Here is a 16,990-nt window from a genome sequence, read left to right on the forward strand (position 1 = left end):
CAGAGAAAATTGTGACTATGTATGTTAGACATACTGTGATGATTGTTTGACTATATATACAGTTATCAAGTCATTATGCATCAGAAACCAATATAATGTTGCATGTCAATTACATGTCAGCAAATATTTAAAAACTCCTTTTGTATGAGGACAAATTGAAAAACTATGTGATTCCTCCTCTTTAAACAAAAAAAGGTTCAGATTGCTTTTAAATTTTACATTATTGTTCATCACGTATGAATTTTCTCAGATACAAGCCAATTTCAAAGAATTAGATTTTCGAGCAAGTTAAAAACGGCCTGTGAATTGAAGAAATGGGGCTAACAGTGCTTCAAGAGTATTGAGTTTTATTCAATACTGCATATAGTATTTATGTTGTTGCATTGTATAATAGCTCCTTAATTAGATGCTACATTGATTTTGTCCATTAAACTACGTTTGCAAGGTAATATTTTAATTCACTTAGCTTGTGATGTAACACTCTGTATACATAATGTTAAGTTATGGCATGTGGTTGTTTATAAAAAGATACTTTCTCTCAGAGATCTCAAAGTCAGAGTATGAATCCAAGGTTAGGTCATAGAATTGGAGGGTGGGCTATTGATTGTCTATAAATGCCCAACCTTGCTTCCTGATGTCTTAATTATTAGTGCCTCTGTGGGACCTAAGATGATATTTATTATCATTTACCTTCCTTGACAATTGTTAGACCTTCAGAGTTGGATGTATTTTCTGCCTTTTCATCTTAATCAGTATAGGCCAGTTCACTCACATGATATGCAGGCAGCAAGCTCATGATATCTATGACCCCAAAGAGTAGTATTTTTTAACTTTGAGTGGTTTTCCGCTGTCATAGAGTAATTCTCAAACAGATACCAAGCCCCCTAAATTACCGATAGGATTTTTAAGTACTACTCTGTTTTGTCCTTATGATATCTGGGGGTTATAAACTATTATTCATAAAATATCTCAAAGTCCTTTATTTAATGGAGTTATCTGAGAAATGCCACTTTACTGATGTGTTTCTATGTAAACTGGGAATCACATAAGAAGGAGAGGAATAATAATAGCTATGTGTACTCAACCTCTTTATATTTTCATACTCTGACAACTGTATTTTAAGATATTAAGACTGTTGTGACACACACTTGCTGATGAAAGGAAAAATCACATGTAGCAGGTGAAAAGACAGCTAGTGGCTCCCACATTGAGGCTCAACAGGACAGGTTGGGGAAAAAAACCTTCAAGATGATACTTTATTGTGTTTGAAGATGTGGTACATCTCTAACTGTGAAGGCTCTAATTGGTTTGATTCCTAACCCACACGCTTTGAGTTTAGAATAACTACAGGGCAATCTGTTGCCCTGTCTATTTTTCCCTCCATCTTTTCCTCCTTTTTCTCTTGGTAAAACCTACAGACCACCTTAGTATTTCCTGTGATCGTTCCCAGGTTCAGACTCTGGGGGCTTAAGGATGGAGTGATCTCAGTGAGGGAGGATGGAGAGCACTAGAACTAGCCCTCCTTTCATTTCCTCTGAAGCCAGAGTTTTCTGGAATTCAGGCCATGATGAAAGACATCTGTTTCCAGGCTTTTATCTGGGAGGGCTGACGAGCTTCAGAGGAAAAGGTTGTCCAAGTATTTACAAGTTTATCAGACGGTGTCAATGGCACAACTGACTTCCAGGTGTGTTTACAATCAATAAAGAGCATTTGAAAATGCTAACAGCAGTGACCACGCTTGACCTGGCCGAATGAGAGGAGGGCCGTGACTTGAAAAGCAACAGTGCAGAATTTAAAAAGACAAAGCACCTTCACAAAACTCTGGTCTCCTGACATTCAGATAGAGGCTTTTTAGCAGGAATGGTGTACTAATATTAGCTGCCCATGGATTTAAGCAGAGAGAAATCTGTGATGTCCTTATCTCTGTGCATCACTGATTATAGTGAGAGGGTCAGGGCGGCATCTACCTTTTAGGAAAGAGACATTTTGAGACCTCAATTCAAGATAAATCCTAGATTCTAAATAGTGGAATAATTTAAAGCAGATATACATTGATAGGCACTTAAAAAATGAGCCCATTTCCTAGGATAAGCTAGATCAGTGATCTTAAAACTATTTTGTTCTTGTGCGTCTAAAATATGTGTACTAATTTGAGTTGTATTTCCTGCAACCATAGTACTCTTAAGTGTTTGTTTTTTTTTAAATCTGTTTCATTCTATACTGAATTTTGTTTCCATTTATCAGTTGTACATATTTGGCTGAAATCAACCTAATTATGATATACATAATGTTAAGCATTTTGATAATTATTAAATATAAAAAGTGAAATGTATTAAAAAATGCCTCTCTGAGATGGAGACTTTTCAGACAGTTTATGTATTCACTGATGAATATTACTTGTTACAAGAGCAAAGCAAATTTTAATATCAATTCTATTTCTGTTTTTCCTTTTTTATACGTGTAAACATAAGAACTCTCCCTACAAAATAAGCAGATGGGAATGGAAGAATAGTTTTAGGAAGATGTCTCATTCAATTATTTGAAGTCCTTGTTAGTCCTTTGTTAAAAATCACATAGTGATCTATTTCCAAAAAGTATATTTAGTGGTCTACAAGTGTCAATTCCACCACACTTCTTCTTCAGTTTTATTGAAAGCAAAGAATTGGCAGCTATCTGATTTCAAAAAGACTCTGTATGCAGTTTTCCAAATCAATCCAGTTTCTCAATTTCTATGGAGTACACCAGAAAAGGCTTCACCAAGGTTTAGCAAAATGCATACCACTAATTATGTGTCTTATTCTTTTACTTAGTGGCACTTTATTTTATCTGATATATACCGAATGGAGTGGAAAATGGAACCATTGTTCATTTTCATTTACCTTTGTTATAATCTCTTTTGAATGCTTTTATCATATTATATACTTTCAGTATCTCTAATTAGCTCATCAAATGTATGGGAAATACTCACTATTTAATTTACCGGTAGAGCTAGTTTTCAATAAAATCAAACTTACTTTCTGCCATAAAAAGTCTGGCTTGTTTCTTTCAGTTCAAATAAATTCATACAAATTTTGTCACAACCATCTCAGCTCAGAATTCCTATGCTAGGCAGGCAGTAGAGAGATGGATAAAACTCAGAGCCTTGCCAGGAGTTTGACAATTGGATTAAATAAGGCATCATTGCCTTGAATACTTCTTACTTTATTGACATTCTCTTTGCAATCATGAAACTCTTCTGCAGATGAAAAGCATTCATAGACAATGGGTGAGTGGGTGACGGGGGCACAAAACAAAGATTCCTCTCTCCCTCTTGATGCATTGGATTTTAAAACCTGCCAGCAGTCTCAAATAGTTCATTTCTTAACTTCATTGCACTTTGCCTTTGCTAGAAATACGTGTATGGCAGGAAAAACAAAAAGAGCCCTTCCTTGGGTTTATGGTGTCTTGGTTAAAGAATGTTTATCAACAAAAATACTTTCAATTTTGCCTGCTTGACACATTGGAGACTTTATGTTCTAAGAGAGTGTATCAAAGAAAGATTCTGGATATGTGAGAAGTATGCCTGTCTGTTGTAATGGAAGTCTAAATATGGGAACTGTTGAGGTTCTAGAAATTAATTCCCATAAAATAATGTACCCCTTTTTCCTACATTGAAAAGTCCTCATGTTCCATAGGGCTATGAACTACTCTCGTTTGAAGAATCCTGGACCAAATAACATCCAAGGGCACTCTGAGATTCTAGGAAGATTTTCCATTACAGGTAGACAGAAAAGAAACAGTAATCAGAGCTACTGTTGCCCCATTCAAGCACATCCACTCAACCTTGGTTCTTTTGTATTACAATTAAAAATGACCTTCTTTCTGAAAAAGCCACCTGTTAAATTAACTATGGGACTAACTGTATAAGTAGATACACTTCTCGACACAGAAGTGGGTACACATATCATTGCAGTGAGAAAGATTTTAACACCTCAAAATCAGGATATAGAGAAAGCAATAAAGCAAAACCTGAAACCCTAGAAATCAGAACTTGATTACTGTTTCCAAAGCTAATGCCCTTGGGCAAAGATGATGGTTTGGAAAACAGTTCTGGGTTTAGCACCAGCTAATGCTGAGCAGCTCTCAAAGCATGGGTACATCTACAAGCCATTTCTAGCAGCAGTAGATAGGATCAAGACCAGAGAGCAGACTAAATCACATAAGCTTCAGATAGTAACAATAGAACTTGTTAATGGCAATAGTGTATAACAATAGCATTAGAAATCTGTGAACATAATGAATGAGTCTAAATATGAATGATCTCATGTATAAATACATGTACTAATAGATCTTAGTGGGATAAAGGACTACTATTCTACTCAGTATTTTAAAAAATAGTATATGTAGAAATTAACCAAAACTTACTAGGAATTTATAATAAATTATAATACAAAGAATTTAAGAATCTGCCTCCTCCAATGCAGGAGACCCAGGTTCCATCCCTAGGTCAGGAAGATCCCCTGGAGAAGGGAATGGCAACCCACTCCAGTATTCTTGCCTGGAAAATCCAATGGACAGAGGAGCCTGGCAGGCTACAGTCCATAGGATAGCAAAGAGTTAGACATGACTGAGCAAATAACACATATAATATGAAGAATATCAGGTCATAGTAACCATGGCACACAAGCCTGTCATTCCCTCCAAATAAAAATAAGTACAATTTTATGTCCTAAAACTGAAAGCTAAGCAGTTTCTCTGATGTCTTTCAGTGGGCTAACATACCTGATTTTATATGGAATAGACAGATAAATTTAAAACCTAATAATTTGAAATAAGTATTTGTTTTTAATAAAAAGCATGGATTATCTAGGTGATTCTATAAAACACATAATTTTGGGATTATGCAGACTTATATTTGAACCTTGACTCAACCCTCCCTTCCGGTTATAATTTACTTCTCTGAGCCTTAAATTCCTCATCTCAAAATAGTATCAATCTCACAGAGTTGTTTTGAAATTTAAAACACATAATATAGATGAAACTACCTAGCATGTTATAGATTCTCACTAAAGGTTAATTCCCTTTTCCCTCCTCCTTAATCTTTTCAGTAAAAACTACTTTATGACAAATGTAGGTTCTTGTGCAAAAGCTTCCAAAATGAAAAGCAGACCTTGATCTTGGGTATTTAAAATTTTCTGTAAATAAAGATGTTTGGTTCGCTAGCAAGCAAAAATAATCTCTGGGTGTAGGGTTATATTTTTTATCTTTTTATCTATATATTCTAGTTTTGCTAAAATGAATATTAATATCATAAGATAAATATTTTAAAATTCAGTAAGTGATGCACAGTTGATCGTCTTGAGTTGATACATGAAAAGTTACATGGATCTCTGTTTAGCTGTAGCTGTCCTTTGGCCTGATGGTCCTGTGTCATTGCAGGATACAATAGTCCAGGTAGAAAAGAATCCCAACACTTACTAGTAACACACTCTCCCTCAGACTTCATACTCGTCCATAAGTGTGATTTGTTGTGAGTTACTCTAGACCCTGATGGCCTGGATATCTGCCTTAAACATTTGTGGTAGAAAGGTGCCTTCATGACTAATCTTGAATTCAGTTTCTCCTGGTCTCATACACACACACACACACACACACACACACACACGACTTAGGAACAAAAAACTGCCTTTGTGGCACTTAAGTGTAATTTACCCATATTAAAGCTATTTCAAGTATCTGGGGTTTTTTGAAATTTTTTGACATGAAAATACTGACTTTTTTTGAACATATGTATATATCCATTCTCCCCCAAACCCCCTTCATCCAGGCTGCCACATAACATTGAGCAGTGTTCCCTGTGCTCTACAAGTGTCTATTTTTAAAATGTGCCATAAATTGTATGCATAGTAACGCAGTGCTTTACACACACACACACACACACACACACACACACACACACACACACACACACACACACACACACACACACACACACACACACACACACACACACACACACACACACACACACACACACTGCTGTTGTTAAGTCGCTCAGTCATGTCTGACTCTTTGCAACCCCATGGACTGCAGCACTCCAGTCTTCCCTATCCCTCACCATCTCCCAGAGCCTGCTCAAACTCATGTCCATTGAGTCAGTGTTGCCATCCAACCATCTCATCCTCTGTCCCCTTCTCCTCCTGCCTTTAATCTTTCCCAGCATCAGGGTCTTTTTTAAAGAGTCAGCTCTTTGCATCATGTGGCCAGAGTATTGGAACTTCATTTTCAGCATCGGTCCTTCCAATGAATATTCAGGATTGACTGGTTTGATCTCCTTGCACGCACGCACACACACAAAACACATATATAACTACTTCCAGAAAAGGGGTGGAATAATGCCATTCGATAGAACTGAAAATACAAAAATCCACGAATATGAGAAGACCAAATTCTTTAACCTGGCATTCAGGGGCCTCCACCATCTGATACCATTTTTGCTTTTCCAGTTTTATCTTCTGTTTCTCCCATGACAAACCCATTGATGTCTTCCATTTATTTGATATCTTCTGAGAGCCAAGTGCTTTATATAGAATACCTCATGTAAAGCTTAGAGGAGTCCTGTGATTGCATGGTTACTTTTACAGATGAGGTTTAGTATCAGAAGCTTAGTATATACCTTCAGGTCATATAGCTAGTTAGCCAGTGGAGTCAGGGTTCAAACTCCGGTTTGTTTGACTCCAGAACCAGTTTTCTAGGCTTCTTTTCTAGCCAAGTGGGTCTCTCTAACACGTGTTCAGTTCCAGTGCCACGTTTTTAAAAAGTTTCCCTCTACTCAGAAACCTTATCCTACTTGTCCTGCAAAGTTGAGCTCAGTACCTGTCCCTCTGTGACATCTTTCCAGCTCCAGCCTTCAGTGATATTACTTCTCTCTGACCTTTAACCATATGTTGCTTAAGATAGTCATTTATTAGTTTGTAGGTGTTGTCTTTCCAACCAGGTAATTACTTGCTTGATGACAGAAGCCATCAAAGCCAGAGTTTGTCATTTCCAAGATTCTATTCTCTAGTTTGTGTTTCTTCTTAATACCCACAATTCTGTGTCCCTAGTAAATGCTCCAAAATGAACTCAGTGTTAAATTAATAGTCCTTTGTAGACAGAAGACTCTCTTCTGTCATTAAAATAATTTACAACTACTTGAAGTCATCTGAATTTTGAATTTGATTGATTTGGAAATCTTCATAATCCATTCTGCCTTAATTTACACTTTGCAAGGTTATGGTATGTTTAGAATGACTGATAAGTACCAGACTTAATCTCTCCCAAGAAATAACACCACATATAATTTGTGAGATAATTACATTTCAAATGATCAAGAAAGACTGTAAGTGTGAAAACAGTTGCAGTAATAGGTGTACCTTGGGGAAAAGTAAAAGGATTTTGACTTAAATATCTTAAAGAACATGCTAAATCAGGATTACTTGAACAATATCTTAACAGAGAAAAAGCTTTTAAAGGGAAAATTAGAAATAAAGAAGAGCATTTCGTTTATCAGAAGGAAATGAAATTTCTGAGCATTTCAGTGAAAAAAATTTTGGGAAAGTCAGAAGGCTGTTTTGGTCTTGGTTCTGTTTCTTTTTAATTTTCCCTTCTTTTTCAATGAATCTTTTACATTCAGGAAAATTAAGTGGATTTACACAGGAAAATAATACCATAGATTCTGGAGAACTTGATATTGGCCGAAGAGCGATTCAAGAGGTTCCTCCTGGTATCTTCTGGAGATCACAACTTTTTATAGATCAGCCACAGTTTCTTAAATTCAACATTTCTCTTCAGAAAGATGCTCTGATTGGAGTATATGGCCGAAAAGGCTTACCACCCTCCCACACTCAGGTAGGCTCTATTACCAGTAAATTGAAAACAGCTCGTTTGCATTTTTAAAGTCATTCCATTCTTAAGTGCTTGTTTAACTTGTTTAACTCTTTGACCACTTTTGTATTGGTGTGTTACAGCGAAGAGAGTTTTGAATGTAGGTGACACTTATCTTGAGACTTTTGAATTAGTAGGAAGAACAGCTTTTTCTTTCTGATTCGCTTTAATCGGTACTGACTGATTAAAACGTACAGAATTTGTGAGTAACCTGATGAATACTGAACATCATCTAGGTAGTAAAACATCATGAATTTTCCAAGTGTTTTAGAATAATTCTATGATCATTTCCAAAGACCACACAACTTTCATGCATAAAATTTTCATCCCAAACATTTTCATTCTGTTGAAAATACATAGTTTTTACTTTATGTCAGATTTACTCTTTGTAAAGAAATTATGGGACCATAAACAGATATATAGTATGAACTTTTATCAACTCAAGCCACAATTCCTCATCTAAATATGATAAACACTAAAATGCCAAGGCAAAAGCTTTCATAGATCATCAAGGATGATCACATTATTTAAAACAATTCAAATACTCCTATACTATAGGCTCAAAGAACTTTAAAGTCAGTTTGTTTTCATGAAAATCATTTCACAACTGTTGCAGATTAATAATCCTATAGACTTTTTCATGATCTAGTACTGACTCATAGAATGTCAATTGGAAATTGTGGTTTAAAGATATTCCATTACGTCTCAGAGAAATTATGTAAATTACCTACCACAAAACTGAAGCCTAGACTTTTCCCAAAAACAGGAATTCCAAAAATGTGATAGATGGTTAATTAAAATGGACAATTAGATGAGCCTAAAGTTATGCCTGAAAATCAGTTATTTACCCATGGAATTTCATGCTGACTAATTTGATGGTATAAAATGAAGACCAGATGCTTTATATTATGTAAATTTGTGAGAAATGCTTTTTCTATAACCTTAGAATATAAGTTTTAAGAAAAATTGATCCATATACTAATAAAAATACTTGTTAAAAAAAGATGAGTAAGAAAAATTTGAACATGCTTTCTCTAATGTCATGGATTAAGGAAAGTTTCATATACATATATAATTGATACAACTTGAATTTTTTGAATGCCATGCTTTGGTGTATTCATTTTTCTGAGTTAACATTTTTCATATCTACATTGTTAAAGTAATGCCTTTAATGCTCACATATCGAAATACCTCTTATTATGTACTAGGTAGGGTCCAATTGTAGATTATAGTTACATCTGATGCTAGTTCATGTTACAAGGTGATACTAAGATATAATGACAATATTTTCTTAAGTAGAAATGGCTGTCCATGACTTCAGGTATAGAAGATAGATTGCATTTAGTAGAACAATATTCCAGTGAAACAGGAAAAAAAAACCTTTTTTCCATCAGAATCATGTATGATTAAATTATTTTTATAACTCAAGAAACATGCCTCTAAGTACAACAGCAAGCTTGTAACCTGTAAATTCCAAAAATTAATTTCAAGGAAAAAATTAATGCATTGAGCACTTTAGAGGTTTATTTAAAGATTTAGAATTGACTTTTTGCAAGTTATATATACCATAAAAGACTAGGGAATAAAAAGTGTAGTTCAGGTTTTCTCATAATTCTTCTGATATTTAAACGCAATGTACGTGATTTTCACTTTTCTTTTCTCCCACAATGTATGTGTTTAAGTAGGTTATGCATTTTCTTAAGCTCCACAGTTATTAGAGTTCCTTCCTCTGGTTTATTCAGGATCAGCAGAGCAAACAGCTGTTTCCGAGTTCAGTGTTTAAACATGAAATATGCTATATAGCAGCCCAAATTGAACATTTCTCTGTTTCTGGGGAATGTTAAATAAATCAGCCCGAAATAATTAAAATTGGCCAACCATTCAGAATAATCACTTGAGTTTTGAAAGTCTTTGTGACCCTTTATAAAACTGTCCGTGTGACTGTTGCCAAGGAATCAATTGACTTTCTTCCCCAATGCCCGATTCATTCTCCTGGACAGTTAGAAGCCTAAGGAAGCAATTTAACGCTTTATACAGTTAATAGCATACTGTATCCTTTGAGTGCATTTGCATGAAGCTGTTTTAGAATGGGAGTCAGAACCTGGGTCGCCCTTGTTTGCCCTTGTGACCTTGAACAAGTCTAACTTGCTGGTGACTCAGTGTCTGTCTGTAAAATGAAAGAGTTGAATCAGGTGATCTCTAAAATCGCCTCCTCCTCTATGTCAGTGGTTTACAGTGAGACTAAATCACCAACAAAAAGTGGAGAGCACAGTTAGGTATTCATAGATTCTGAGTTCTCATGATTTTAGTAGCTGAACTGAGTTAAGAATAGGGATGGTTCAGAAACGAACCATCAAGATAGCTTCAGTATAAGCTTTGTCTCTTGATCGCTCCCCCACTGTGGTGAGACTGAATTTTGTCCTAAAAATAACAAGATTCTAAGACTTGCTGCACAAAACATCCATAAGAATCTTATGAATAGGTATTACAGAACAAAACTCAGGTTGCCCATAAGTGATTACAGTACACCCAAAGAACAAAGGTTACTAAATTTCTATTCCATATAACTTGCTTCTTTTTTGTAGCAATAGCTGTAGTGTTAAATAGGGAACTTATCTTTAGGTACTGGAATATCCTCCTGAAGTTGTGTGTGAACATCCCCAGGGAAGAGCCTAGAGCTGGGTAGATACTTACTCCACAATCGTCAGCTACTCCTCACCACAATTATCATGACTACCACTCCAGCTTTAGTTTATTGTTCAAAGTGTGATGCAAAATAGTGATTTCTTGATAAAAGGTGACACTCATGGAGCTTGAAAGACCTACTAAAATTCGAATTTTCCTCCCTTTCACTTTTTCAGTTACTGTGTCTCTGCTAGGGGATAAAAAATGTTTATATGCAATGGGACCATCAAAAGAAACTTTTCTGGTCTTTTTGCCAGGCTCATGCAACTATTTAAAATTGATAAAAAATGAATGGTTTATTTGAGATAGAGGCACCGTTCAGATGTGCTGAGTTAATTTCCTCTGATAATTTTGAAATATAATTCCAGTGAAATTTTTAAAGTGTCCACACCAGTCATTTTCTTCATCCTTGTAAGATATAAATTAAGAAAAATGTTTGAATGCTAATCACATTATGACTTTCTATTTTCCTCACAGCTGAATGATGTTATAGTGTTATAGTACAGTTCAACTGCACAAAAAAAATAACAAAAAATGCTTTTATACTCACATTTAAAATTTAGTATGTTGGAAGCTGAATTAGATATTCTAAATTCTGTCCAGTAGTTACAGGAAAAGGTCTATGTACAGTGGCAATGAATTAAACTGTGGTTCTCTGAATCCCAACAACAGATTTTTTTTTCCAATTTGATTATATTAAGGGATTCATTATAAATAAATTTTCCTTAAATAGACCGCTGATGAAATTCCTTTTAAGGAGTCTATCAGAAAGTAGAATATTAATGATTCACATGTGCAGTACTCTAACATTAATGATTTAAATCGATAATGCTGTAGTGTACTTTTCACCATCAATACATACCTCAGGAATAAAGTGAAACTGGGTAAGAGTCTATAGACACTGAATAATTACTTTTAAGAAACTGTTGTCGAACAAGTTTATTGAAACTGTTGGAAAAGTCTTTGCAGTGTCTTCCAAATTCACTGAATTATCTCTGACTACAAAATATTATCCCACTATTACCAGCCACATCACATTTTTAAAAAATTACCTTTGAATTCTCTGGTTGAATTCTTCCAGCTGCCCAGTGTTCATGATTAATCTTACTAGAATAAATATTGTTTAATGATGATTGACTTCATGATAATAATTGGCTCATCCTTTCAGAACCCCTCTGGAAAAGAAAATGGCAACCCACTCTAGTATTCTTGCCAGGAAAATTCCACGGACAGAAGAGCTGATCAAAGATGTAAAGGCATCTTATTATATGTTTTTAATCTAACTGCAACTAAGTAAAACTCCATGGCTGGCTTTCTCCATGGTGTTTGCAGTGGTTATATCAGGGTCACAGAGAGGCGTGGAGTCAGGTAGTAGGAACAGCCCAAGCTTTGGAGCAAAGCTCACTGCAGTTCCCAAACCACCTGCACCACTGACCAGCTATCTGACCCTGCTGAGGCTTCTTGGGTTTCAGTTTCCTTCATCTTTAAAGTGTAAACAATAAGGTCTTCCTAGAAATGTTGCTAATGATGATTAAAAATAATCCTGGCACAGAATAAGTATTCAGTAGCAGTGGTTACTACTTAAGTATTAATTAGGAGAAAACCTTAAGAGATCATCTAATGTCTAAAAATGATGGCGGTTTATGGTTGTAGCCCCAAATTGCCTAGACTCACAAATTTTGTAAAAAAAAATTTATAGTTTATTGACGTGTAGTTGGTTAAACAACTTTGTATTAATTTCTGCTGTACTGAAAAAGGATTCAGTTATACATACATTCTTTTCCATGTTATCATGGGATACTGAGTATAGTTCCCTGTGCTATACAGTAAAGCCTGATTTATCCATCCTACATACAGTAGTTGCACATGCTAGTCCCAACCGCCCACTCCACCCCTCCCCTCCCCTGCCCCTTGGCAAACCCCAGGTCTGTTCTCTATAGCTTAAACTCACAAACTTCTCATCAGTCGGAAGAATTAAATAAAACTAGGGGAAGAAATGGTCCGTGATGTTGAATACAATAATGGTATGCAGGAGGTACCCTCCATCACCCTTGTGAATACAATGCCTAGAAGACCTGTCAATCAGGAACTTTTCCCTGCCGTTGTAGTATTTCTGTCTGCTAACCAGTTCTCCTTGTCCTCATCCTCAGTATGACTTTGTGGAGCTCCTAGATGGCAGCAGGTTGATCGCAAGAGAGCAGCGGAACCTGCTGGAGTCCGAAAGGGTTGGGCGGCAGGCGAGGTCCGTCAGTCTCCACGAGGCCGGCTTTATCCAGTACTTGGACTCTGGAATCTGGCATCTGGCTTTTTATAATGATGGGAAAAATGCAGAGCAGGTGTCCTTCAACACCATTGTGATAGGTAAGGATCATCTTCCAAGTATCACTTCCAGGCACCCAGCCTCAACGCTGTGTTGAATAGAAACTAAATTACCTTCACCAGTTCTGCGTGAGTCCTAGGATGTTAAGGCCTGAAGTAATTATGAGAAGTATTTTTTAAATTGTTTGTTTATGAATGTATGACAAACCATGAAGTACGGAAGGAGTGTTATTCGGAAGTAGCTTGGAGTGGACAGTGCATCACAAAAACAGTTAAAAATACCTGTGTTTGAAATTAGCAGTGTTTTGCTTTACCATTGGAATAATCTGGTATTAGGGGCTTCCCAGGTGGCGCAGGTGATAACTTGCCTGCCCCTGAAGGAGACATCAGAGATGCAGGTGGCTTAGTTGTCAAGAATGTGCCTGCCAGTGGAGGAGACTCAGGTTCAATCCCTGGGTCAGGAAGATCCCCTGGAGTAGGAAATGGCAACTGTCTCACTTCCCACACTGTTCGCTGAACCCAGGGTAGGTAAGGCACGAGTGGGGAAGCTGGAAGGAAACTCGAGGAGCCGTAGGAACTGGAGACATGTTTATTCTCTCCAGACTGGCGCAGCAGCGAGAGGGGTTTCTCAGGTGGGGCTTGCATACACTTACAGCGCCCACGTGGCCCCTGGCCAGGCAGGTAACACTGTGGTATGCATGCTCAGTGCTATAAGTGATCTCAGCTGTTGCATAGCCTTACAAAGTCATCCTTTACAGGATGTGGGGCGAGAGGGTGTGAGAGCTTGACTTTCGCTATCTTGGCTACGTGCTGTTTCCCCACAGAGCCCGCTCCAGCACTCTTGCCTGGAGAATGCCATGGACAGAGGAGCCTGGCAGGCTGCGGTCCATGGGGTCGCACAGAGCCTGCAGCCACTTAGCTCGTACATGACCTGGTATAAATGAGTCCTTTCTGGGGTTATGGAGCCAGCCAGCCATACGTCCTTCAAGATGTAGCTAAAATGATCAAAGTGACACGGTTTACCTCGCACAGGAGGCAGGGTGCTCAGCAAGGATCGCTTCTTTTTCTCTTCTTCAGAGTCTGTGGTGGAGTGCCCCAGAAATTGCCATGGAAATGGAGAGTGCGTTTCTGGAACCTGCCATTGTTTTCCAGGATTTCTGGGTCCGGATTGTTCAAGAGGTATGCGACTTAGATTCTTTTCTTCAGCCAAGATAAATAAGCGGTGTAGAAACTCTAGTCATTCAGCAAACTCCCAAGACAGGAAGGGAGGTGGAGGGCTGGGGGGGCAGAAATGGCCTAGCGCTTGTTCTGACGACGAGCTGCTGCTTTGAGCGAATCTCGGGGGAAGCGTGGCTGGTAATCCCCTGTCGTGGTTTATTTCACAGCAGCCTGCCCGGTGCTGTGTAGCGGCAACGGCCAGTACTCCAAAGGCCGCTGCCTCTGTTTCAGCGGCTGGAAGGGCACAGAATGCGATGTGCCCACGACGCAGTGCATCGACCCGCAGTGCGGGGGGCGTGGGATTTGTATCATGGGCTCTTGTGCCTGCAACTCCGGATACAAAGGAGAAAACTGCGAAGAAGGTAAACATGTCCATACCTGCGGAAGTCTATTCTTAGATATTCATAAAGAAAAAAACAGGTGATATCTGTAACCTTTAGTTTGGCAATGCATCTTTTTATATGCCTCCTTTTGAATTTTGACTTCCATATTCATGGAGGCATTACTTCATGAACATCTTACCTAATAAAAAGAAAAAATACCAAGGAGTCCCTTTGCTCTTTCTCAATTGTGTGAATAATTTTTTTTTTTTTTTCACTCTTGAGAAAAGAAGCAAAAACTTGTGTCTTGGACCCAACAGTGGACTGTTTATTTTTTCCATTTTTCACCTTGATGCCAGCCTCTAAATCTGTTAGCATTTGGTATCTCTAGAAAGATAAATATTGAATATAATAGACTGATGGAAAAAGATGCATCATGGGTTTGCTCCATAACTATATATAATGATGATAGTTAAGATACTATACTGTAAAATACATTTGAGCTAGTTTTTTCAAAAAGCAGAAAAGCACCATTTCCATTCTTCAATCAAATTGATTTTATTGATCTGCACACACAAAGTAATGCAATTAAGTCTCTGGAATTAAATTTTCAGGCCATTGACCCTACAAGTGTAAAGTTTTATTGAGTCAAATTGCTAAATTAAATCTCGTCATCTAAAGCACATTAACGTGAATTAAGAAGGATAGAGGGTATGCAACTCATTTATTTCTCAAACATGTGAGGGTCCCACACAGCTGTCAGTATTCAGTGGTTATGGATAGGCCAGCTGATTCAGATTTTGTCATAGCAAAGCCAATACTTATTATTCTGTGATTGGGCAGAATGGAAAGCGGTCATCTCAAGAACAGAAGTGAGAATTACAAATCCTTGTAAGAGTCTCCATTACCTAAATGGCATGTCTCTTAATGCTTTACTGCATAAATTCTCTGCATTTTCAGAAACAAGTTCTTACAAATGGTAGGTAAATATCTGAGTTGCCAAAATGTTCAGGTCAATGGGGGTTTAATTCTTCGTTCTGCGTGTACTGTGTATATCTTCTAGATTTAATGGTGAGTTGGTTCTCTTTTCTTCCCACTAGCTGACTGTCTAGACCCTGGCTGTTCTAACCACGGTGTGTGTATCCATGGGGAATGTCACTGCAATCCTGGATGGGGTGGTAACAACTGTGAAATACTCAAGACCATGTGTCCAGACCAGTGCTCTGGCCATGGGACGTATCTTCAAGAAAGCGGCTCCTGTACTTGTGACCCTAATTGGACTGGCCCCGACTGCTCCAACGGTGAGGATCACACATCTGAGTACTTAGTATTGTTGAGCTAAAGTTTACCATGGGCTTCCCAGGTGACGCAGTGTTAGAGAATCTGCCTGCCGATGCAGGGGACCCAAGAGACGCGAGTTCGACCCTTAGTTGGGAAGATCCCCTGGAGGAGGAAATGGCAACCCACTCCAGTATGCTTGCCTGAAAATTCCCAGGAACAGAGGAGCCTGCTGGGCTACAGTCCATGGAGCTGCAAAGAGACAGACATGCCTGAGCACACATACACACAAAGGTTACCGTAGTTTATTAGGTTGGCTGAAAAGTTCAGTTGGATTTTTCCATAGTGTCTTACAGAAAAACCCGAAGGAACTTTTTGACCAACCCAATAATTTTTAAAACACTTTTATTACAATTAATATAGATTTTATTAAAGTGACCATTTATAGAAAGAAATGTTAAAAGTAATGAGATTTGTCCTCTTTTAATATGGAAAGAAACAGGCTTCATCATTTGTCATTAAAATTTCTCCTTTAGCATTAAAAAATTTTTTTCTCCTTTAGTCTTACTGTAAAGAAAAAACATTTCGGTTCAATAAAGCTCTCTTTCTGCTTAACTCTGAAGGCCTATGTACAACTTGGAGATTAGCACACATTATCTCATAAACAGAGAAACCTCAATTAAAAAATTATGTGACAACAGAAGAATTTTAATATGATCACAATAAAGAGTATACACATAGATATTATGGTGTATGTAATAGTTCAACACTGAGTTTTTAATTGTCATTGTATGATGATGATAGAAATGGCAAGTAGTGATTTTATTCAGTCAGTCATGTTTTTACGCACCAGCTCTGAGTATAGCTTTGTGACAGGCCCCAAAGGGATAAAAGAGGAATCAATCGTTCCTGCCCTCTAGAATAGTGGCTTTCAGGGTTTTGACCATGACCTAAATGACCTGTGGTCTTAAATATATTTTTACATTGTGAGCTCACATTTTGTGTGCATTTTCTCACATCACTGAAATGACAGCTTTACAAAGTGATGTATAGTGATACTTTCTCTCAAGTCTGTTCTACTTTTTTATTGCCATTTGCACCCATGAATGAATTCTGTGACCATTCGCTAGTCACACAGTATGGAAAGATGCTATTCCAATCTGTGTGCTCAATCCCTCAGTCGTGGCTGACTCTCTGCAACCCCATGGACCGTAGCCCACCACGCTTCTCCGTCCAGGGAATTTTCCAGGCAAGAATACTGGAAT

The 16,990-nt window shown here is 37.6% G+C and overlaps 1 protein-coding gene across 3 annotated transcripts in view; it reads left to right on the forward strand.

Annotated features, from left to right (window-relative positions):
• The window catches only part of TENM3 (teneurin transmembrane protein 3), a 442,567-nt gene that overhangs the window by 306,916 nt on the left and 118,661 nt on the right, over nt 1-16,990 (forward strand). For 2 of the 3 annotated variants that reach the window (XM_065946684.1, XM_065946685.1), the window contains exons 6-10: nt 7,655-7,869; nt 12,741-12,951; nt 13,987-14,088; nt 14,295-14,489; nt 15,548-15,748. In XM_065946684.1, coding sequence (XP_065802756.1) covers nt 7,655-7,869; nt 12,741-12,951; nt 13,987-14,088; nt 14,295-14,489; nt 15,548-15,748 — 924 coding nt within the window. The remainder of the gene's footprint in view (nt 1-7,654; nt 7,870-12,740; nt 12,952-13,986; nt 14,089-14,294; nt 14,490-15,547; nt 15,749-16,990) is intronic. The other variant, XM_065946686.1, reaches the window with a different exon arrangement.

The sequence above is a fragment of the Muntiacus reevesi genome, chromosome 10 (genome assembly GCF_963930625.1).
Source record: "Muntiacus reevesi chromosome 10, mMunRee1.1, whole genome shotgun sequence".
In the NCBI taxonomy this organism is placed as follows: Eukaryota; Metazoa; Chordata; class Mammalia; order Artiodactyla; family Cervidae; genus Muntiacus; species Muntiacus reevesi.